Source organism: Phaeoacremonium minimum, assembly GCF_000392275.1.
Source record: "Phaeoacremonium minimum UCRPA7 unplaced genomic scaffold PA7_03_scaffold_610, whole genome shotgun sequence".
NCBI classification, from domain to species: domain Eukaryota; kingdom Fungi; phylum Ascomycota; class Sordariomycetes; order Togniniales; family Togniniaceae; genus Phaeoacremonium; species Phaeoacremonium minimum.
In genome coordinates this window covers 272,448-296,472 of record NW_006921512.1, presented here as the reverse complement: position 1 = coordinate 296,472, position 24,025 = coordinate 272,448, and the positions used below count along the sequence as shown (strand labels likewise).

Sequence of the window (24,025 nt, the reverse complement as noted above, 5' to 3'; positions counted from 1 at the left end):
CACATCACATCAACCAGGGTTTGTTGCTTTTCATAGACATAGAGTAGCCCTTGATCGTTGCCGTTGTCTGTTCCTTCAACCTCTTCCAGACGGCAAAACCCTGTCTCCTCACCGGGGATCATCGATGAACGGGCGCAGCGCGCGCGTGCTGGTCGAGGGGCCATTGATGGAAATTGAAAAGCGCTTATGATGATGTAACTCACATCCGCCCCCGGTGACCCATCTCAACGCCCAACAAACAACGGCAGTCGTGTTAGGTTTTCCACACAACGTCCAACAACCACTCTGCCACCACCCTGCAGTACGCATCGGTCTTGGCCTCAGCGTCTCTAATGCTCTCCTTCCCGCCCATCAACTCCCTAATGTGAACATTATCGAATCCGTGGGTCACATCCGGAACGAGCAGCCACTTGATCCCGCTGCCATCCCACCTCTCCTCCCAGCCAAACCGCTCATTGTTGGTCTCCAGCTTGCCCTTGCTTTTCGCCGGCTGTTCCCGCCCAACAAGCCGTAAGTTCTTGTCTGTAGACGTCGCATCTGGGAGCCTGCGCGCCGGCGAGAGTCCTCGGGCAGCCTGCTCCTCATTTGCAAGGCGGCAAGCCATGCGCCACGACTCATGTGCCAGCATGTCCAGCTCGGCCGCCACAATACACACATACGGCGGGAGGGCGGATCGCGGCGCATACGCGGGCGATAGCAACGGGTCGCGCAGCTCCTGGCCGTATGGGATGTAGCTCCAGTCAAAGACCGCCACTAGGTCGAGCAGCGCGTCCTTGCGGCTGTTCCTGGGTGGCGACAAAGTAGGTTTGTATTGTCTGCTGCCGGTCTTGACCCCTGAATGTAGACTTAGGTCTAGACACCCATACACGCTCGTGACAGCTCGTGGGGGGGCCGTGCATTCTTGTATTGTAGGTAACTGGGACAGCGTCAGGGCTAGGTTGCCTCCAGCGCTGAAGCCCAGCAGTGCTGTGCGGTTGTCGGTCGGAATCGAGGCATCGGCGACGACAGCGAGGTAGAGAGCTTCAAGATCGTGGAGGGCAGTTGGGAATGGGCCACTCGGCGCCTTCGTATACGAGAGAGCAACGACCTGAACACCGTATCTGTCTGCGAAGGCGCGGTTCCATTCGTCATCGTCGCGCGGCGCGCCAAGGCAGAATCCACCGCCGTGGATAGTAAAGAGCGTGGGCAAGGGACTGGACGTCGAGGAGTCGTTCCGTTTCGATGGGAGAAAGACTCTAGCGGTAGATGGTAGTTAGTACGATGAAGTCCACTCCTAGAACACATGCTATTGCTGAGCCCGGGGTCGATTGCCAGACGCTCGAGCATAACATCTGCAGGCAATCCTAGGTATGCGCTCACCGGACAGGTAGACGTGGGATCCCATTATATGTCTTAACAATATCTGGACGACACCGCGGCGGGAAGAGCCATTCCACCCAGCTTCGGATCCATATTAAGGTAGCTACAAAAGTCTGTAGGCTGTAGACGTATAAACCAAGACGGACTTTCTTGTATAAAGGGGGCTCTTGACTCCTGTGCCCCTCATCATCTGTGCATTTGTCCGCCACTTCGAACGAAAGCTTGGTCGGCATCTCTGGCACAGGGCACAGGTTGAGAATTATCGTGTATCGCAAAACGTAGCTGTAGAAGCTGGATACTAGGTCCGTAGTTGAGGAGGTGGTCGGATGAAGTAGATGAACTGTAGCATTGCAGTTAGCTATTTGTTGTCAATCACTTTCGGGCTGGCGTCGACATTGGCACGTCCGGGTCTCAGTTCGTGGGAACTCACTTTTAGATAAATCGTCACGTAGGCCAGAACGAGCAAGGCCGCAAGCAGACGGAAGATCATGCTGGCCTCCAAGTGTCCACGTGTGCTGTCGCCAGTCTCAGCTCTTTATCCGGAGACAACCTCGGCCTGCTCGAATGCCCAGGCATGTGGCGCGCTGGGCGGTCGAGCTTGAATGGAAACGGCGCCCCATGGACTTCATGCACAAGGATCGCTTCGCATACTGCACCAGTTCAGCTACGATCGCTGGAGCTTCAGGCAGAAGGGCACTGATTGAGCACGGATAGACATTGTAGGGGCGAAGATGCTGGTTAGAGAGTATGCTGATGGCTCAAGCTCTGGCCGGGAGCAGTTGCATCCCACCTACCGTCATATCAGCACGGTCCAACGCCGGCCCCTCGATTCAAACACATCTGGTTAAACCCGGTCCGATGCACAATATGCAGCATTGAAACATTGAAACATCGAGAATTAGGAGTAATACCATCTCCGGCTTACTACCCTACTGCAGTATATTAAAAATAATGTTAGTTCAGTTATCTCATCTCCAAGGGCGAACTCCAACAAGAAGGATCCCTAGGATTGGCTTTAAAGGCCTCTACTGCTTTTGAACATGAAAAATACGAATCAAGACTTCAAGCACCAAATGCGCCTATGTGTCGTTATACATCGACATCTTTCCCTCAGTCCGGGGAGGTCTGCACTTTCCAAAAGGGGCCTGTCAAAAAAGAAACGGCCGTCGTATGCAATGTAAATAAAACAGTCAAGAAAAAGTGTGTTATAGTACAAATACAGGTCAGGTCTGGCCGGCTGGCTATTCCCATACCTGTCGGTCTTTGACAAATATCGGTCCCGGTCCCTGGATCCTTGCCTTTCCTTCATTACGTCGCGCTGCCCATCTATTTCCCCGTCTACATTATCTACCCGTTCCATCCAATCCGGTCTTATGCGGCGTAGTGGCAACCTGCATCGTACAGGCAGACTCTCCCTGCTCTTCCTTGGTATCGGTATCTAGAGAACAATCTCCGTCTCGTCGTCGTCCGGATCCTCGATGCTCGTGCGCCGCCGCGCCTCAACCGCACGCTCGACCTTCTTGCCGTCCTCGCTGACAATATTCGGGTCATCGACGGTCTCGGCCTCGTCCCCTTTCTCAACCGACCCCTTTTCCCCTTCTGACTTGTCGTCGCCCCTATCTTTGTCCTTGGAGCTGAAGACTTGGTTGCCGAATGGCCACAGACTGCTGAACGCCGTCGACTTGCCGCTTCCCGGCGGGGGATGCACCGGCAGTGGTTTGAGCAGAACCTGATCCCTGTCCTCGTCGAGACTGGACCTATCGCCACGACTCTCTCCCTCGCCGGATTTCTCCTTTGAGCCCTCGCCCTCCGGCATGGCGAAGTCGCCAAACTCCTCGTCCTCGCTGTTCGTACCGCTCCCTCCGTCCTCGTCAGAATCATCCCTCCCGTCGCCGAACCGCTCCTTGTCCTCGCCCGCCTTCGGTTTGCGCCGCACGACGTCTCGCCACCAGGAGCCGCGGTTCCAGCCTCCGCTCCCGCCTCCCGAGCCGTTCTCGCCGTCGTTGTCCTCGCCGTGCTGCCTCTCATCGTCGTCGTCGTCCTCGTCATCCGCAAACGGATTCCGCAGTCTCTCGACGACAGGGGCGGACTGCAGCAGGCTGCCGAGGCCGCCGCCGCCGCCTTTGCTCGCGCCTCGAGACGCTTCGTCCTCGTCGCCGTTGCCGTTCTCCTGCTCCTCGGCTTTGCGCTTGGACATGGCGAGGCGCGCGGCCAGCTGGAGGCGAGCTCGCGAAGGTGGGATGTTCAGTGGCGGTGGGGGAGGTGGTGGCGGCGGGATGGACGGTGGGTTCATGGATGAGTTGGATGCGTTGAGTGGGTCTGTATATGCGCGGAACTGTCAAGGCAAATCAGTGCATGCACACTTCGGGCTTATGTTGATAAGATGACAAAAAGAAGACGAAAGGGAAGGGCGCCCGAGGGAGGAGAGTAGCCAGCGGGGAATGTGCTATCATGTCCATCCAGTTGGGTCGTTTGGTAATCCAGGGCTGGCTCGGCGCATCCGGAGACATCCATCATACATGACATGACACTCAACATTTCGACAACCAGCCTGTTCCGCCAAGCATGAGAAAGAGCACCCCATTCCAAACAGAGGGGAAACATCATTTCCCAGCCTTTTGGAACCTAGCTCTATCTCGTACAATAGTCCAGCGGTGACTGGGGTTACACATAAAACTCATTAAACCAATCCATCCTTCCCCCTCTAATCCATTGCCTGGATGCCTGTTCTGGGCTCCATACTGGTGGTGGTACAGAAATTTTCCCGTCGTGAACATCGTCATTGGTTGGCCAGGGAGTTGACTATGTTCGCTCATGGGATGGGTCATCCGAGATGGTCCCGCCGCCCTGTTGGTCGTGCTGGTCCTGGTCGCCGGTCGCCTGAAGATCAGATTGAGCCGAAGACGCCTTTATTGCGCCGGTTTCCGCATTGACCTGACCTTGGAGTTCATCTGACCTGGGAGGCTGATCCGTTTGCCGGAATTGCTGGACATGCTCCATATGATCCACTTCTGGCTCGTCCTCCGCTTGTTGGACGTACTGTACATCCTCCATCTCGACATCTTCCATCTCGCCGTAACCTTGAGGCGGATCCGGCGCGACTCTAGTGCGCCTGACGTGGAGAGCGTTTGACAAAGCCATTCCACCGTCCTCATTGAATCTATCGTCATCATTGTCATACCACTCATCGCCCCCATAGTCATCCGTCTCATCCATTAAATCCGCGACCTCACTAAGGTCTTCCGTGCCTCCATAGCCGTCATCCATGCCCCTCTCCAGAAGCCGCCCTCTAATGCGGTCCTGCGAGTGGATGCTGCTCGAAATACGGAAAAGAGGGTAACTAACCTCGTTTGTAACGTCCTCTTCGTTGTCTTGTTCTTCGTCCTCATCCTCGTCAGAGCTACTGCCGAAGCCGGACATCATGGTGCCCGTAGATATCGCAAACGGACCGATGCCATTTCCACCCCCGTTATCGCCCATGTCACTGATTCCCCCGTTAAGGCCGGCTTCAGCTAGGGCATTCGAGCCGGAACCTTGATTCGAGCCAGACAGGCTTAGAGCAGAGCCCAGACTGGACAAGCCCACGCCTGCGAGGCCTGAGCTTGCAGCTCTATTGCTGAGAGCGACTTCTGGCCGCACGCCTCCAAGAATGGCGTTATCCCTCTCTCGTGTCTCCGCAAGTGCGCCCTCGACGTAATTAATCCAGTCCTGCGACATGACGCGGTCCAAGACAGTCTCGGAAAGAAGTTCTGGCGGGTGACGCTCGGTGAACTTGACCACCTCTTCCGCAATCAAAGTCAGATGACCCATGTACCCCATACGAGTCTTGTTCTGCTTCTGAGACTGCTCGCTCGCGGCTTGGCCGGTGATGATCTGGTTAGTAATGTCTGCTGCTTCGAAGAGCGAGATGGCAAGGGTCGGGTTGAAACCACGATCCATGGGTCCATTGAAAACCTGCTGGACAATGTCATACACCACGTTGTGAAGGAAGTTATTCCAGGGGTAGTTGAAGAAGAAGGACAGGATCGTAGGCACCACGCGATATTCTACAAATTGAGTCTTTAGGTAATCCCCAACGACCGGTGTGATCTGAGAATCATCGGCTTGTGTGGGCGCGTCAGCCTCTGGTGCGTGTCCGACTACTATTGATTCCTCGCCAGGTTGCGCTGGGGTTTCTGCCACTTCGCCTTGCTCTATATCTTTTGAAACAATCGGTGTGGCCTCGGCTGCTCCGGCGTCTGTTTGAGACTTGGATGATCCAGACTTGTCTGAGAACAGAGGAGCTGGCTTATCGTCAGGGTGAGGTAAAAGTCCCTCCAGAGCTGCAGCAGACGTTGGTAGCCCAGCCGCAGGGGTCTCCGTTGTGCCAGGTTGACCAAGCTCGGAACCGGCAACGGAGGAAACGGTAGGAGTGAACACAATGTTATCCGAGTCCTCGCTTTGCTCAGACTCGGCGGTACTATCGCGAGCTTCCACATGTACATGTTCTGGCTGATCATCGATACTGAGAGCCTCCACCTTCTGTGTAGACTCTTCAACTTCAACTTTGGGCCCACCCTCGTGCATCTCGGCTGGCTTTTTGCTGGGTGATAAGGGTGCGACAACAAGGTCAGGATCCTCGAATGCCGTTTCGTCTATCGGGTCGTCTCTCACGTGTAAGCGAGGAGAGCTCAGGGGTTCGTCGACGAAGCCATCCTCGTCCTTGTCCAAGAAGGACGGGCCGCGGTTTGCCGCGATCTCCTCTTCCGCCTTGACAAATTCGTGGGAAGTGTCCTCGGCCATGTCTGCATCGTTCTTGACCTCTTCGAAGCCGTCATCATCTGATGCGTTTGTAACCTCCAAGCGACGGCCCTCGTCCGCTGGAGACGAGTGCGATATGCGCATTGTCAAGTCTTCTGCCGAGGAAGGCACCTCTTCGCCACGCATAAGAGACAGCCTACCCTCGGCTCGTAGTCGTTGCCGTTCCGTGTCACGAGCCGAGATCAATTCTTCCGAGCCGACTTCGTTCAATAGGCCCATATTACTGCAGTGCAAGAGCTCGGCCATCAACTCGCAGGTTTTGAAGCGGTCAAAGCCGAGGGGTTCAATCTTGTCGCCGAATGTCGAGTCAAGGCGCTCCTTCTGTGCGGGTGCATTCATGATCAGGCTCATGAAGTCGGGGACGTGGTCGGCAAACATGCGGAGCAGTGTGCCCAAGTAGATGGGGTCGCGGCTCGACGGCAAGGAGGTGGCTTCGGCGCCAACATCAGGATCGTAGTCGGAATTGTTCTTCCTGATGACCTCGATGACGATTCCCACGCCAACAGTCAAGGCATTCCCGCCTCCCAGCATGTACGAGATGAGTTGCTCAACACAGGGCTTTGAGACGAGCTGTCGCGTCAGCTCGTTGGGTCCGATGCAGGTCTGCTCGTTTTGGGAAGCGTTGGCTGAGACGGTTATGATGGCCTTCATGAAATCGCCGGCCGAGGTCTGCGTCGCCCAGCTATGTTCGGGTCCAAGGAAGGATAGGAGCGTCGGCATCACCTCTTGAGTGAACAGCCACTAGAGACGACATGTTAGCTATGGGTGCTTCGCTTCAGGGAACGCGATGTACGGGTCGGGTCAACTTGCCTCAACGATTCCTTGGCCACTATCTGTCCGTTCGAGGCTGATGATCTTGAGCAAGAGGTCCATGATCATAGGGCAGTCGACGTGTCTTAGCATGTCGGGCACAGCATTGTCGATGGATTTGAGCAACTCGATCATTTCCTCCGTCTTACGGTCGAACAAGGACTCGTTGACCTTTGTGAAGTAGCTCGCTTGAAGGGGGTCGAGTGGTGCGGGCCGCTTTAGGAAATCCCAGAAGTTCCGTAGCAGAGGCTTGCTTGCCAGGAGAGCCTCGCTGATTGACCAGTTGTCTGACGACAGGATCTCTGCTGCCACGTAGGCGTAGCGGTTGCGCTTCTTCTCGGCCTCTTCTTCCCTGTTTTCGTCCTCGGTGGCTCTCGAGGATGCTCTGGGGCGAGAGAAGGGCAGAGAGCGGCCCTTGCCCTTGTCCGAGTCATCGTCTTCGTCGCGGTCGGGGTCGGGGGTCGCGACGGCCTCGAGCCTTGGGGCGACGACGTACTCGAGCAACCTCTCGAGGACGGGCTCCTCTCTCAGGTAGTCGATGAGCTTTGCATTGTGTTGCTTGAGCTCCTGTATCAGGTCGCTCTCGTCGAGCAGCTCTTCGAGTTCGAAATCGGACTTGTCGAGGATGGTGTCGATGGTCGAGATGTTGGCATAGCCGCCAAACCTCCAGAACATGATGCCTGATTAGGTAGGGGATCCTACGTCACAGCGCCAGCAGACCTGGCGCCAGACGGTAGGGGAAGAGAGGGGAGATGGGCGTCGATGGGCGTCGATGGGCGTGGCTGTCGGTTTGAGGCTCAAGCATGCGTCCCTCTGAGCTCTGAGGGCGGGCAAGAGTTCGAAAGGAACAGTGCGTCGTCGTGGACTGCGAAATGAACGGCGATGCAGGGTCTTTCCTTCGCCTTCGCGATGTCTGCTCGACAGGAGGGCGCGCGCGCGCGGACGAGGCTCGGGGGAGGCGTGGCGGTGGAGGTGGAGGCGGGCTCTTCTAAAATGCACCGAAAAAGAGATGCCAAACGCAGGAATGATAGAATGATAGAATGATAGAATCGAATACGATATGCTGCTAAGTTGTGTTGTTATGGTGAAGGTGATGGGTATCTCAATCAATCAATCAATCAATCGGTCGCCTGTCTGTTCGTTCGTTCTGGGATTAGGTAGGATGGATTTGTCTGTCGGGCGGTCGATTTGTCGGGCACTGGTGAGTGAGTGAACTGCCACTGCACTGGGCTGGACTGGACTCTGGGAGTGGAGTGGAGTGGACACTGGGGGCAGGGCAGGCAGGCCTAACGTTAACTAACGATCAGCTGAATGTCGTGGACTGTACTGCGTGGTATGTACCTAAGTTACCCTACTGTACTATGCAGTACCCAGGCTGAGCCAGGTACTGTATTGTGCAGTCGGCGGATGATGTAACCAGGCGCGTGTCCCGTGCACTTGTGAAGAGAAGAAGAAGAAGAAGAAGAAAATGCAGGTGGACAACAGGCAACTCAAGAGTCTCTCAAGAGTCTCTCAAGAGTCTCTCAAGAGTCTAGAATTGCATGGGAGTAGAGCACTAGAGCACGCGACAAGTAAAAGTAAAAGTAAAAGTAAAAGTTCGGTGCATCAGCATCAGATCCTCCGTCCTACTAATACTAATGCTGATGCTAATGCTGATGCTGCAAATGACATGACACATGAAGCTCTTTTTCCAGGTTTCTTGCGGCGTGTGTGTGTGCGATTGTGGATGCCGGTGAAGAGACTTAGAAATTAGAAAATTAGGTGCTTTTTTCAGGCCCAGCACTCCAGTCCAGGTTGGGCTGCTCCTACTACCTATCGCAGTAAGCTACGCGGCAGAAGTTTCGCAATGGACAGACACGCGGGATTAGCTACCTACGTAGACTAAGGTTAACCTGAAGAGACAGGAGACAGGCAGAAAAGCAACAACCCAGCGTCTAACATTGCATGTACTATGCTATGCAGTAGAGTAGACAGACAGCAGACAGCAGACAGCAGACAGCAGACAGCAATAAAATATCGGAATTGACAAAGCTTCCCTGCAATAGGTAGGCAAACTACACAGTAGGTAGGTATGGTAGTCTAGCTAATGACTTGCTGGGATGTGCTAGTCTTAAGTCAGAGCTACCAAGATCCCATGTCCGCCGAACTCGTCGCGTGCGTAGAGGGACATACAGTACCGGTACACTGTCTCTCAGCAAGATGGTTGAATCAGCGTCAAAGTACTGCTGGATTGATAACTACCGGTACTCTACTCTACTATAGGAGTGTCGCTGTAAGTCATGGCCAGATCCCGATCATTGCGGATATGGGGAAGTCAAAGGGAAAAAAAAACATGCAAAACATCGAGAAAACTAACTAGACTAAATATTCAACCAGATAGGGCACAACGCACGGTTATGGAGATCCTCCAGGGCCAGCTCCAGCTCCAGCTCCACAGGCAAGGCTACCGGCACGCCTGAGACTACACTACCTACTCCGTAGACTCTTCATGTTACCGTATCTACGATATTTTCAACGCGCTCATGTTCTGTCACTCATCCCCTGGTGGTGGTGGGAAGATCCCCGTGATGGAAGCTTCATGAGCATCTCTTCTCTTTCATGTCGGGCTTTGTGGAAGACTTGGGCCCTGAGCCAAGGTGAGACAACTCGAGTATCCCATCTAAGACATCCGCATCGATGCCGATGCCCGGTACCGGCGCCCGAAGGATCTATAACTACTGCGTATAACTGGAAGCGTCATTGGTGATGGAACCGTATTGACTGTCGGCCGGCGTCGCGTCAGGTGGAAGAAGTGAACAGTAACAGACCTCAACGCAACGCAACGCATTACCGGTACTCTACTACCTAATCAAAAACATCGTCATCGACCAAAGCAACAGCGCAACGTGGTAAATTGGCACGTTTGGTACTGGAGTAGCGTCGATCCTTCCCGCTCCCACTCCCACTCCCAGACACAGTCTTTCTGTTTGCAGCAAAGAAGGCCGAAGCCCGAAGCCCAAGGCGCCGCTCCCTCCTTGCTTGCCACGTGCAGAGTCTTGCGGCCCAGCGGCCCAGCGGCCCAGCGGCCCAAGCTCCTCAACCACCTGGAAAAGGGGCTCGGTCACGTGATTCCCATGTGCTGGGCCCAAAGTGTTCCTCTCTTATTGAACTGAAGAAAAGGCTCCTGTCTACTCAAATCTGGCGAATAATTATGGGCAATGCATGAAAGCAACGATAGAGTAAAACATTCTCGATTTCCATGCTTCAACATGAAGGACGATTCTAGACAATGCCGGATTCAATAGGTATCTCACCTAAGTATGCAAAGCATGCTGTCACGTCAGGTGAGTGGCCATTATTATTCAAAGCTGCAAGCCACACTTCCCAAATCACACGGGAGAATGTCTCGTAATTAGTCGATTCTGGAAAGGAGGTAACATGAAGTCTTGGCAACGCCACAAACAGACATGTTGAAACTCTTCAGGAGTTGATGCGGCTGAACAAACATTCTCATATTTGAGCACGCAAGCTACTCGAGAGAAACTCTATCTTGCCAACCTGCTGGTTGGCCTCAATCTCTGACAACCAATGCTCTGATTCTCAAGAATGATGCACTCATTTCCTAAACGATGACTGCTCTCTCCGACCTCGTGGGTGAAGCCCTCATAGCGGCTCTTACTGCAATAATCTTCTTCCTCACTGCAAGATTTCTTGGCGACAATGCCACTTGGGTGTTGTATCTTCTCTTCTTCGTTGCTCGTGTCCGACCAAGCCGCCCAACATTCTCCATGTGGATAACAGTATCCGTGATCATGTCCCTGCTTGATGCGTCCGCATACGAAATTATGGCTTTCTGCTCCTTCATTGACGCTTGCATGACACGAGACTACATCACCTTAGTATGCTTTGTTGGAACCACCATCGCTCTTGGACGTGTCTCACAGCTAGGGCTGGAGAGGGACTCATCAGACTTCAGCTACACAGAAGAAGTTCAAACAAACCACACAGCACCACCCGGCGATGCGCCTACTGTCAATTCAGTCTTGCTTCCTTTGGTACAATCTGTGGGCCTCTGGATTCTGGCTCTTGTTCCTCGCTCGATACTTGCGCCGGATGACACCAGTCGAGGTCTGCCTGAGGAAAGATTTGGTGTCATTCATGCCTTCTTGCTACAAACCGTGCAGCTTTACTTCTCTCACAAAGCCCAATACTGGCTCTACGCGCCACAGTGGTTCTTTGGCCTGTCATTCTCGGGTTCAAAGATAGCCGCGATGGAAGGTCTAGGGATCAACCTTATTGCTTGGTATTTCGGCTATAGCCCAACGGTGGCATGCGTTGTCTATCTCACCACCAACGTTCTTATTCACCCATTGCGGCAACGTTCAATGAATGGGGGTGGTGCCACACCCGTTCTACAGAGTCAAGTATACGGACTGACTTGGTTCATCATCACCGCTTTGGCGTTCACTGTTCTCAGCATGTGCTTCGGTTCCGTATTCAAGAGTGTTCTGGCTGTTATTATCCTCCTCGGATGTTTAGTGGTCCTCGTCTCTGTCGTTGGGCCTCAGATTTACATCGCGTATCACCACCGTCAAAAACCGAGGCTTCCACTTCACGAGACTCGAGACGACATTGGCATTAATCGCTACAAATATGAGGTGTTACCCACCTCGCCGACTATCAGGCTTCTACGTATCCTGCCAGCCTTGTCAAACCGCAATCCGATACAATGCGAGTTGGTATATGGCTCGTTCGAAGGCGACGTCTTTGCTGGGCCAACTTATACCGGAATTTCTTATAGGTGGGATCCGCCGCGAAGCAAGAAGGTGTTGATCTACATCAACGGTAAACCCTTTGAGGTGTTCCCAACTGTTCACGCTATTCTCCGAGCTCTGAGAGCCCCTTTCCGATACCAATGCGTTTGGATTGACTCGGTTTGTATCAATCAAGACGACGACATAGAAAAGGCATCGCAGGTCCAATTCATGCGCCTCATTTACGAGAATTGCTCTTATGTCGTCGGCTGGGTAAACGGAGATGACGGAGATCCCGGGAATGTCTTCGAGATGAGCTGGAAGTCATGTATCGACCTATGGACAGGATACAAGTCATCGTCATACCTTGCCAGTCTAATGCTTGGACGGATCAACTCCTCGAAGTATCTCCAACATGTGGCTCCAGATGAGCCTCCTTCAAACTTCTTCATCCAACACCCAGTTGAGTATTGGAAGGCCCTTGAAAAGCTCGTCACAAACTCTTACTTTACCCGGATATGGATTGTACAAGAGATCGTTGCATCTAGGAATGTGATCCTATACTACTCCGGTCAACCTATCCTCTGGGAGACGTATGCCCGGGCCATGACAGTGATCTCATCCCATGGCCTCAGAAATTTCGTTCATTTTATACGTGGTGCGAATGCCGACTTCCGTCAAATTGATCTTCCTGGAATCGACAATGCGTTAGTCATGGAAAATCTGAGATTATGGTATGGGAGACACAGCGTAATCCTGCCAAGCCAAAGGCAGCGGTTGCTACCCTTGGAAGACACATTGAAACTATGCCTGAGGTTTGAATCTTCATGGGACGTGGATAGAATCTACGCTCTCCTCGGCTTGATCTCAGACCGCGAAGAGCTCAATATTGTCCCTAACTACGAAGCCGGACAGACTCATGCTGTGTTTTCCTCACTTGCTCGGTCTCTGCTTCAAGGCAGCGACCCCTTCCGTACGCTACGATTTGCAGGCGTTGGCCAAAGCAGACGATTAGAAGAATCCCCATCTTGGGTTCCGGACTGGACTGCTAAGCTGGAGACATGTGTTCTCAGCCATACACATGCGCGGTTTAACTACCGAGCCACTAGAGACTCTACGCCAAACGTTCATTTTACAGAACGTACGACAGAACTCAGGTGTCCTGGCACAGTTGTTGACCAAATCACTCGCCTATCGCAAAAGTTCTCGGGACACCCGCCAAAAGGGCTCCGCCAATTCCATGATGCTCTGGAGTTGGTCCAAAAGCATATCGGCATGGAATATCCCACTGGCCAGACTTCAGTTCAAGCATTCTGGCGGACACTCGTAGGTGATATGGACCCCCGAGTGCGGCCTGCCTCCCAGTCATTCATCAATTCATGGCAGACTGTGATCCGAGACTTTGAAGTAGGACCGGATCCTTCTAATGATGCAGATCAGGATAGGCTTGAGGCATACGAAGATGCGAGCATTGTTTACGAGTTGAATGACACAGAAGACAACAGATACTCGCACATGCTGTCAACAGACCTCTCTCATGCCCATCCCGGCCACCACAGCGGCTTTACTTCCATACTGGGCCCGCCTCTAACAAGACACCCATTTGTGCAGTATCCATTGTTCGCTTTCGGACGTCGTCTGTGTATCACCGACAACGGGTATATCGGGCTCGTCCCCGGTAAGTCAGAGAGAGGAGACAAGATTTGCCTATTACGTGGTTCCAAGACTCCACATGTTCTTCGACTCCATGACAAAGCTGATGCGCACCTCGCGAAAGAACATTACCAGCTAGTTGGGGAGTGTTACATCCACGGTGTCATGGATGGGGAAGCCTTCGATGAAAATATGACATCTACAATAATCCTACGATAACTCGACTTATATCGCTGTGGAAGGCAAGAAATGCCGAAATTCGTAAATACTATCCAACAATCAATACACGAGTGAACGAATGTTGGCCATCGTTCTCCAAACTCGGCCATCAGACAGTACTTTGTACAAGCTTCTGAGTCCAACCTTGTCAAGAGTTTTTCCATAACACATCGGGTTGACAACGATCATAACCTAAGCATGCCCTCTTGACATGAAAAACTACTTTTCTTCAGGCTTCTCTTTCAGATTATTGCCACCAAAGAAGCTCTTCACGCTGTCGATGATGCTCGATCTCCTAGAATTGTTTGAAGATGACGCTGTACTCCACGCGCTGCTTCGTCGACGGTGGCCCTGGTCATGCGGAAGGATATTGTTAACAGTCGCCTCTGCCCGTGTGCCTGATTGAACGAGCATGTCAGTTCAGTTGGACAAGCGAACTAAGCAAAGCAAAAGGCCGTGAAGACATACGAATATTTCCAGCACCACCAACCCCAAATGATCGACGACGCTCTTGAGTCGTGTTGCTGTCTTTCATGGTGGACTTCGTAGACTTCGTTCAGGTGGCACAATCTTCAGTATAGGAGAGACAGTATCTCGAAAGTTAACACCATGACCTACATTTCTGACTCGCGGGACCGCTCCTTTTACATAGGAAATGTTCGACCTTCTGATATGGCGAATGCTTATGTCGCACATTGATAAGTCTTTCGCCATTTATTGGTCTCAATGTCTGCACCCCACCTCCTCCATCAGTGGCGTTCCTGAGCTTGTGGTGTCATCCCCCACAAAGCTTGGCCCATTTAGCGGCATGATCTGCAGCCTCCCCCAGCGTAGCTAAAGGATGTCAATAGATCACAGAGTGTGACGATTGGGTGTAGAGGTCAAAGGGGAGCTTGAGGCGTCTTCAAGAAATGAGATTCAACACTATTGGACCAAGTGGCTATCGGGACTCAACACCCACATACTTTGTATGAGGTCAATGAACATTCTCCTAGCTTGAGTAGAATAGTTATCGGGGCAAAAGCTTTAGACATCGGCTATAATTTATAAGGAGCATAACTAATGCTACCTTAGTAGTTTGAGTAAACCCTCGTTAGGCTCTCATGTTATGAAATATTTATACGGTTCCATATGTTTTGCTCGCCAATATTTGAGAGTTCTTGCCATCAAAAGGCACCAGTAAGAGAACCAGATAGTCGAGACCCGGGCCGCATCTGGGACTGGACCAATAGGGTTATTTCTTTGTCGATTGGGTTGGACGGCTCCATATCACTTAGCCACCAGTTAAAGGCGGCTCAAGACCTAGGCAAAATAAGTCACTTTACTTTTTCGAACGCCGAAATAGACGGGCTAGGGGAAGAGGCAAGCAATGGATGCCGAGAAAGAGAAGTCCGGCGGACCAGTCAATCTATATATGTATGAGAAGATGGACATCCTCGAAATTTGGAGCTTGACCATACAATACATCTCTCCACTACGCTCTGTTTGTTAAGTTACCAAAATGTTGATACTAGTCGTCGCCAGTCTGCTCATTATGTTTGCGAAATCATGTGTTGGATTTGTTGTTCCAGAGTCGCTTTCGAATGGACTTTACATAATTCCACTCAATGATCGCAATGATGCCATATCTAGAGAAATGACATTCAGTCCAAATGCTGACCTATCCCGAGTTACTCCTCGTCAACAAACCCCACCTCCGCTGGAAAACCCTCAGCCTCATTGTGGCTCTGGCGATCTGGATAGCGGCGAGTTCTCGAGTATTCAAGCTTCATTTGACACGATGTGCGATGCTGCCAAAATGTACGGACCCAGTATGGCAATCATCATGGCTCAGGGGAACTCTATCGCATATATGTGCAATTTTGCTGGCACGAATCGCTGTTGGAGACAAGAATATGACGAGGCAAATCGCATTTTGGACAATGCCTGCGGCCAGGCTCACATTGGCTCGGTTTATGTGGATCGATGGAAGAAATCGTACGGCAGGGATGTCAAGGGTGCAGATATCTGCTAGTGAGTGCAAGGAAAGTTTACTCTACTTAGTCTACTTGAAGATGTTTGTCTAGCGCAGCTTTCTGGGGCTTAGGTTATAGGCATAAAGCATCAGCCCATGTGAGGAACGATTTGATGGATCTGCTGCTCCTCGCCATACGTACTTGGTGTGAGATTTCCGTTTAAAAATCTCTTGACGAAAATGTGACGGCCTTGACCCTCTATTTGCTTCAAAAGGCGTTGGAAGCTAAATCCTAGAGCTATGGTGTGCCTTGGCAAGGCTGGGCATCTATCAGGGTACTCAAATAAAGTTGATTCACATAGCGATGGGTTTTGGAGCAGAAGTCTGGCCTATTCAAGATAATCTCGTCGTTCATGAAAAAAAATCTTGTCTCAGCCATAGAGAGTGTTCAATTTGCCTCTCTCATCATGCAGATCTTTTGCCTCAAACTCTTACTGTTCTTATCATGGACATTCGCATATGCAAAACTCAGTCATAATACTATTAGAGCCGACAACAGGATACCATCTCATCACCAAATTGCAAAGAGTCAAATAGCATACAAAGTACACAAAACGGTCATCACATTGCAACTTGATTCAGAATATGCTGCCCTGTATAATCATCGTGATGAAAAAATTCGTCTCCTTGCGCGCTTGGATAAGAGTAGCGGAATCTGGAATAAACACCATCCTCGTTATCGATTACTGCAGGCTCTCCATGGTTTTCGTCGATACAAAGAAAGAAATCTGGCTGAGCTAGACCGCTGGAGAGGGCTGTACAAGCACGTCTCCAGTGCGCACAAAAAGGTATGCGAACGGCAGTACTAGGAGCGAGGTAATACGTGAGCGACAATTGCATTTGTCTAGCATAAGAGATGTGTGACTAGACTAAATCTCGCTTTTATGACTAGATTCTAGAAAATGAGGTGCAATATTCCAAAAAGTTCGACGTCGTCGAAAGGTTGATGAAGAAGAACAGCAAGCTTTGCCACGAGATTGTCGAAACTGCCCTCGAATTCTATGCTATTGAGGAGGACGAGTTAAATACTTTCATACGGGACACTGAAAATGCTGGCATGGTGGCTGACAAAGTCAGTGTCGGGCAGGCATTGAAACACTATGTGCGCGATTGGACCGAAGAAGGAGGGAATGAGCGCAATCCAGGCTTCTCCTGTGTTCTTAGTAGCATCTTGAACCTTTTACCGCACGGTTTATCGTATGAAGAAAAGCCAAGAATTGCTATTCCAGGTGCAGGACTTGGTAGACTTGGTCATGAGATCGCCCAGCTAGGTTTGTGCCTTCCAAATATCTACTATCGTGACATAATTGCGAGAGGCTTATAATTATCAGGGTTTGACGTTACGATGAATGAGTGGTCAATGTACATGAATGCCGCTTACCGTTTTCTTGAAAGTCATCACCGCCGCCACTCTGGAAGCTTCTACCCCTTCGTCGATAGCTGGTCTCACCATGCGACGACAGGCGATATGCTTAGACAGGTTCTATTTCCTGACGTTGCAATCGACGTGTCCTCTGTCCTCCTCATTGAAGGTGACTTTACGACAATCCTGAGAGAACATGGTGGCACCTACGACATTGTTCTTACATACTTCTTCATTGACACAGCTCGCAACTTGATGAGCTATTTAAACGCCATTTATATGTTACTCAAACCTGGAGGGCATTGGATAAATTTCGGCCCACTTCTGTATGGAAGTGCGCCCTTTGTACAATTGTCTCTTGAGGAGATCATTGTTATTTCGGAAACCTTAAGCTTCAAATTTTTGGAAAGTCCGCCTATATGCGGCGATTTAACATTTCCAGGAAAACAAATTCGAGGGAAAGAGGCTATCTATGGATTTAACGAGAGAGCATTGACAAAGAATGCTTATAATGCGCAGTTCTGGATAGCACAGAAAGTTGGACTTTGAGGAGCATCAATATGCTGATAATGGCCCACGCATCTGAGTATATCTGACGAACGTGCCTGTACAGGACGCTCCTTTTGCTTCTAGAGTGCACCAGATGGCAACGATTGTGCTAGACAGCTAGCTGTAGGCCTCCTTGACCAGTATATAGTGCGGCCGAAAGTCAAAACTTGGCTATCATATCGCTTAATTATTATGGTACTAGCAATCATTGATAACGGAGTTGCCAGCATTTATAATCACTAAGGTTTCTAGATGGTTGATCTGGAGATACGCTCTCTGTCTATAAAAGTTTGTATTATCCTTTAAAGTACATGTGAAGCGATTCAAAGTGTTTCGCTTTGGAATGGTTATTGTTTTAAAGTGTTCACTAACGTGACTGCAAAGCCTCTACATAATTAAACAAAGAGAAATGTAGGATAGTTGTTTGCCAAAGTCCATGATGTGTATTGCGTGTTCAGCATCGCACTATGTTGGTATGAACAAAGTGTGCCTTATACATTGATGGAATTCTCGGTGTCGCATGTGATTAAATGGCCACCGCAGCAAGGGCAGCGAGACCTGCAAGACCATATGCTTCAACACCACGAGTGAAAACGGCGGCGGCGGCTGTGAATACACTTGAGCTCGAGCTAGCAGCCGAAATAGTCCCAACAGCCGGGGTAGTGGTGGTCGTCAAAGTGACGGCAATAGATGTTGAGATAGCCGACGCAGGTCCATCACAGTGCCAGTGATCCCCATGTGGCTCACATCCTACAGATTCAGTTGGGCTCGGTGCCAAGGTAGCCGTGCCTGGCTCATCGGTATGGTCTTCATCGTGATCGTGGTCATGGTCATCGGCTGTCGTGACTGCTATGGGAGCAGAAGACGTGGTGGAAATAGCCTCGGTCCAGATCGTCGTAGAGGTTTCTCTTGGACCATCACAATGCCTTATAAGTTATATCTTGTTAGAAAACTGAGCCAATGATACCATCGGAGCTTACTACTCTGGCATATGCTCACCAATGGTCACCATGTGGTTCGCAACCAACAGATTCAGTAGGAGAGGGAGCCAGTGTCTGTGCAGTTGCAAGACGTGTGGCGCTTAGTAAAGCGAATGCGTAGCTAATGTATCTCATTTTGATGTAGATGGAACGAATGAATATTGATGAAAATGCAAACTTTGGTAAGTCAATGGTGACTTGACGCAAGGTATGCACTCAACAAAGTTGAAATCACTTGAAAAAATGAAAGGAGTATTGGAGAAAGCGAAGATCGCAACAGCCTCTGCACATTTATATGAGGGTCGGATGCCACCCCAATAGTTGGCCGTGTGTCAACTTAAGAGACCTTGTAGAATTGGTTCTACTAGTCTGCCAACCTGTACTGTAGACACCTGGATGGTTCGCCAAGAAACCATTTCGAAAAAGGATGATAATCTGAGCCTCCTCTTCCTCGTCAGAATCACTGACTGTATTTTTGACTTGTGATCGATCATCAAGCCACGCAAAGGCAGAGCGCTTATAGATTATAGAGACTCAGTGGAGCATAGCGTCTGGGCACAACCGAGTCAGTTGGTTATAGAGCCAAAATTTGCACAACATCGAGTCTTGGCTGCGGAGACGAGTTGAGAACTCGTCTTGGCTATAGCCATCAAGGTTCTACTTCACATATCCAGCTTTGTCAATTGGTTGTGGAACAGATCTCCTCACTCAACTTCTGGAGAATTAATGCTTGGCTCTTCCTGTTTTCTGTTATGTAGTGTTCATTGAACATGCAGAAGCACCTTGCTACTGAACTTGGCATGACACTCGGTGTCTTGGCATATTGAGAATTCCGAATGGCAATGGAGCTTGAGAGATTTTCCTCGGAGCACAACGTGCCATCGAGGATCTTGATTCATCGTAGCACCCTCTGTAGGATCAGTTCCCACAACCTTTCCCGTCTGCCTCAAAGGCCGACAATCACTACGAAAGTTGGGCGCAAGTAGACGTACGTTCACGAAGTTCTTTTCATTTTATGGACAAAAGTTGCCGATTGCCGATTTAGTAGTGGTGTGGACGCATTTCTCAACGTGCTAGCAAAGCACCCTTTCGGCCACTTCAAGTATAATCTGTGGTTCAACGGTTTTCCGTCAGCTCATACCAGACATCAATCTGACTGCATTCAGAGGCCTTATACATAGTGTTGTGCTCTCGACTTAGGCGGACAGCGTCTCACCCAAATCTCTTTCGACTCGGGGTATCAGGGTAACTAGCTGTATAATTATGGCTCGACCACTACCAAACTTGACGGCGATAATGCTCTTGACTCTATTTGTGGTGATTCATCATGGCCTGTTCTGTTCTGCAGAGCGAACAGTAGTCCGTCGACAGATATCACAAACTCCCATTAGCACAACGACTGCGGCGAACGCCGAGATCACGGCGGTTTCTGATTGTCACCTTCATGGTACTGTTCAGTAAGTCAAATGGTATTAATATACAGGCTCCAGAGTCCCACTGATTTTCAATGAAAGGTATTGCATGGTAGGAGCCACCGAATTTCGCGTTTCGGGTACCCCAACAGGCGCTACTGCCTTGCCATCGTCATATACGGACTGCCATAATCACGGTAGTGAGACGTAAGGACCTTTATCATCGGCCTCTTACAAACAATTGACGTGGTTTCTAGGTGGTGTATGGCGTCGACAGGCGAAGTTGAGATTCTGCCTGCAGTCGAGAGTACAAGTCATATCACGAGTACGACGGCTCCGACCTCCACGACAAGCCTCACGGCAGTTTCCGAGTGCCACATGCACGGCTCATCTATGTAAGAATCTCCGCATCTGGAATACTCCGGAACAATTGCTAATACATTACCGCAGGTTCTGTATGGCTGGCGCAACAGAGTACTACATCCACACAACCGTGACCGCGACGACCGACCTTCCCCCGTCATTCACTGGCTGCCATGAGCATGGTTCTGATACGTAAGATATTGAAAAGAAGCCCATTGCAACAACATAACAGTTGACATCTTGCGTGATCCATAGATACTGCCTCTCGCCGAGTGGCGATGACGTGGAAATCACACTTGCCACAGAAGACTCGTCGGAGGACGACGGAGAAGCTGAAGAACCTGTTGAGGAGAACTGCCATTTTCATGCCGGCGTTGAGTAAGTCAACCTAGATAACTTATTTCATTATGAAATCTTGCTAATCCCCAACAGGCATTGCGTCGGCGGCAGTTCAACGGAGGAAGAAACCGAGAGGAGCTGCGAGCGGGTTGACCGAGACTACAATATCCGCCTTCGGGTCGGGCTTCTCTTTGCTATACTCGTAACAAGCGCCATAGGTAAGATTCCTCCCTGTATCTCTCACAATAGAGCCCATGTTTAACTTGTTGTTCCAGGAGTGTTTGGCCCAATCCTTCTTGCGTCATTCGTCCCGCCAAGAAATATCTTCTTTTCGATACTCAAGCAATTTGGAACCGGAGTCATTATTTCGACAGCATTTGTGCATGTGAGTAGAAACCTTATCGTCAATTCAATCAACAAAAAGCTCATTTATCTTAGCTCTTGACCCATGCAACACTTATGTTCGAGAACGAATGCTTGGGCGAGCTTGCATTCGAGGGTACATCGACTGCTATATTAATGGCAGGGTTGTTCCTCTCGTTCTTGGTCGAGTTTGCAGGCCATAGGTTTATGCGATGGCATGCTAGCAAGAAAGCCGCAAACATCGAGGCGTCCGCAGCGCCGCGGTCGCTCGGATCGACCGAGATGGTGAATATTTCGGTTCTTGAAGCCGGCATTATCTTTCATTCATTGAGTAGGCTAATCGCCCTCCATTCAGACGACTGAGACTTGCTAACTTCTTGAAAGTCATTGGCTTAACATTGGTTGTGTCCGGAGATGGATTTTTCCTCACATTGTTTGCAGTCATCGTATTTCACCAGATGTTCGAAGGCGTTGCCCTAGGTACACGCATTGCTGCGCTCGGCCGCGGCGGGACTGTGCCTTTGCTGGTGCATGGCCATGGGCACGATCCTATATCAGGAGCCTCAGACAATACCCAGGTCACGACCCTAGACTCTGAAGGTAGAGAAACAAAGCCACCTGTCTCGGCTGTTTCTCTGCGGACGAAACTTCTCCTGGCCACTGCGTTCGCACTTGTGACGCCTCTGGGAATGGCTATTGGGATTGGTGTTCTGCAGCAGTTCAACGGCAATGATCCTTCAACCATTGTGGCAATCGGAACGCTCGATGCTCTGTCCGCTGGAGTTCTTGTTTGGGTTGGTGTCGTAGAGATGTGGGCTCATGATTGGATGCTGGGAGGGGAGATGACCAATGCGAGTCCACTCCGAACAATGTTCGGGATGAGCGCTCTTATCGCGGGCATGGCCTTGATGAGCTTCCTTGGAAAATGGGCATGATGACGCTCGGGGTCACAACAGACACGATATTAAACGTTGCCGATCCTCGTCGCGAAGGCTCGTCGATACAGCATAGTGACTTAATGTCAGTAGCACTGGGTCAGAAGAGAACACAACACAAACAAAAGCCTTGTGATATGAGTTTAGAAAGGATCAAATTCGCGTCCATCATGGTATCAAATGTATTTACCCATTTCAAATGACGGATCGATGTGGGGGAATCGTGTTAATGCAAATCAAGACTCCCATTTCATGCGTATCCATTCCATCATTCTCTACCGGTATATCTACATGTGATATTGTACCCTGCAATGCAAACTTTTTAAATGAAGACGGTATGGAACAAACGTTTTCCAGCTGACATCGCAGCCAGTTCGGCGCGGTAGGCATTGATTGCATCCCAATCAAGCTCACGGCGGCCTGAATCGACGTCGATTTGATGGGTCCTTAGCCACCCAGCGCGTTTCCACAGCCAGCCACCAATCCAAAAGACGATGACGACCGGAAGAGCTAGGTATGACTTGAAGAAGCCCTGAGCATCATTGAGCTCGCTTCCTTGGTTTGGTGGGGCGATAGCTGTATAAAACTAAGGAGAAAGATTAGCATGGTTTCAGTCACATGCCGTCTGGAAAACGACATCAAACTAACCTGAGCAGCTAGAACTATGATATTAAGGGCAAGTCCAAGCCATGAGCCCCAAACACCGCCGATTGCTTTGAATGGGATCTCGTCCACGGTGTGGCCATGGTATGCCCAAGCCTTGCGGAATCGGATATGGGCGAGACAAATAGAGCCCCAGGTGAACAGCGCTGCCAGACCAGACAACGCTTGGAGCCAATCGAAGACAGTCGGGCCCTCGGCATCCAGGTTCACATAGGCCAAACATCCGAAGAGCAAGATGATGGCGACACTGAATAGGGGTCGGCCAGAGCGATCGACATAGGTGAAAATCTTGGGTGCGTAACCCTGCTGGGCGAGAGCGGTGAGCGTACGAGAGCCACCGTACACGGAGGACACGCCAATGGAGACGACGGAAACAAGGATGATAACATTCATGAAGGAATCGAAGCCTTTCAATCCAGCATACTTGCCGACGAGCACAAACGGCGACGCATTTACGTCAGCGTAGGGGTTAGCGCCGAGCAAGTTGTCGTCGTCACAGCTGATGAGCAGGCCGACGAAGAACAGCCCGAGAATGTAGAAGAGGGTGATTCGCCAGAACACCTGCTTTATAGCACCGGGCAAGCTTTTCACAGGATTGTGTGCCTCAGCAGCGGCCAGACCAACTAGCTCAGTTCCGCTGAATGCGAAAGCAGCAGTGACGAAGACAGAGCAGAACCCCTTGAAACCATTTTTGAAAGCGCCTGGGTCGTACCAGAGGCGTGCGCCCCAATAGTGGTCGTATTGGCCGGAGCTGGGACCGCCGCCGCAAACAAGCACCAAAGCGATAATCATGAATATGACGGTAGCAGAGAGCTTGAGAATGGAGGACCAGAACTCTTCTTCAGCGTACCCAAGAGTGCCAAAGATGTTGATAATGACGATAAAGACCAAGAAGACAGTTATCCATACGCCGACACTGATGTCTGGGTTCCAGTACTGAACTGTCAAGCCACACACAGTCAGTTCAAGCGGCAGCACGACGGCCCACTGCATGACATAGTTCCAACCCATGGCGAAACCCCAGGAGGGATCAATGAAACGGGTCGAGTACGTGTAGAAACCACCAGAGACGGGGTACATGACGGCCAGTTCGCCGAGGGCATAAACGACGTTGAACATCATGATGCCAATGATGAGGAAGTCGATCAACAGAGAGCCAGGTCCGCCTTTGCTAAGAGCAGCGCCAGAGCCGACGAAGAATCCAGCACCGATTGAACCGCCAATGGCGATCATGTGCAAATGGCGGGACTTCATGGACCGGTCGAGCTCAACAATTCCCTTGCCGTAGTCGCGCTTCTGGAAGGAGCGCAGATTGAGGCCGTTGCGCGTCATCCAGTCCTCCTCGCGCGGCCGGTCAGGGATAGCGCCAACCTTTTCGTGGCCATTGCCATACTCGGGCAGTGTCTGGCCATTGTTTTGGGAGTGAACTGGCTGTGGGGACGCCACGCCCTTCTCCTCATTGGAAGACAT

At 50.9% G+C, this 24,025-nt stretch overlaps 4 protein-coding genes across 4 annotated transcripts; all 4 read right to left on the bottom strand.

The window, feature by feature from the left end:
• Window positions 1-253: 253 nt before the first annotated feature.
• UCRPA7_8806 (putative alpha beta hydrolase fold protein) lies at window positions 254-1,755 on the bottom strand (the record flags this gene model as incomplete). The annotated part of the gene is made up of 2 exons (XM_007921316.1): window positions 254-1,193; window positions 1,736-1,755. The coding sequence occupies 2 exons, from the start codon at window positions 1,753-1,755 to the stop codon at window positions 254-256; spliced, it is 960 nt and encodes a 319-aa protein (XP_007919507.1).
• A 1,042-nt stretch (window positions 1,756-2,797) lies between these two features.
• UCRPA7_8805 (hypothetical protein) lies at window positions 2,798-3,652 on the bottom strand (the record flags this gene model as incomplete). Its single annotated transcript, XM_007921315.1, has 1 exon — window positions 2,798-3,652. One exon carries the CDS (start codon window positions 3,650-3,652, stop codon window positions 2,798-2,800), a length of 855 nt encoding a protein of 284 aa, XP_007919506.1.
• Window positions 3,653-4,161: 509 nt separating this feature from the next.
• Window positions 4,162-7,644, bottom strand: UCRPA7_8804 (putative sit4 phosphatase-associated protein; the record flags this gene model as incomplete). Its single annotated transcript, XM_007921314.1, has 2 exons — window positions 4,162-6,900; window positions 6,976-7,644. The coding sequence occupies 2 exons, from the start codon at window positions 7,642-7,644 to the stop codon at window positions 4,162-4,164; spliced, it is 3,408 nt and encodes a 1,135-aa protein (XP_007919505.1).
• Window positions 7,645-22,214: 14,570 nt separating this feature from the next.
• UCRPA7_8803 (putative amino-acid permease inda1 protein) lies at window positions 22,215-24,025 on the bottom strand (the record flags this gene model as incomplete). Its single annotated transcript, XM_007921313.1, has 2 exons — window positions 22,215-22,478; window positions 22,541-24,025. 2 exons carry the CDS (start codon window positions 24,023-24,025, stop codon window positions 22,215-22,217), a joined length of 1,749 nt encoding a protein of 582 aa, XP_007919504.1.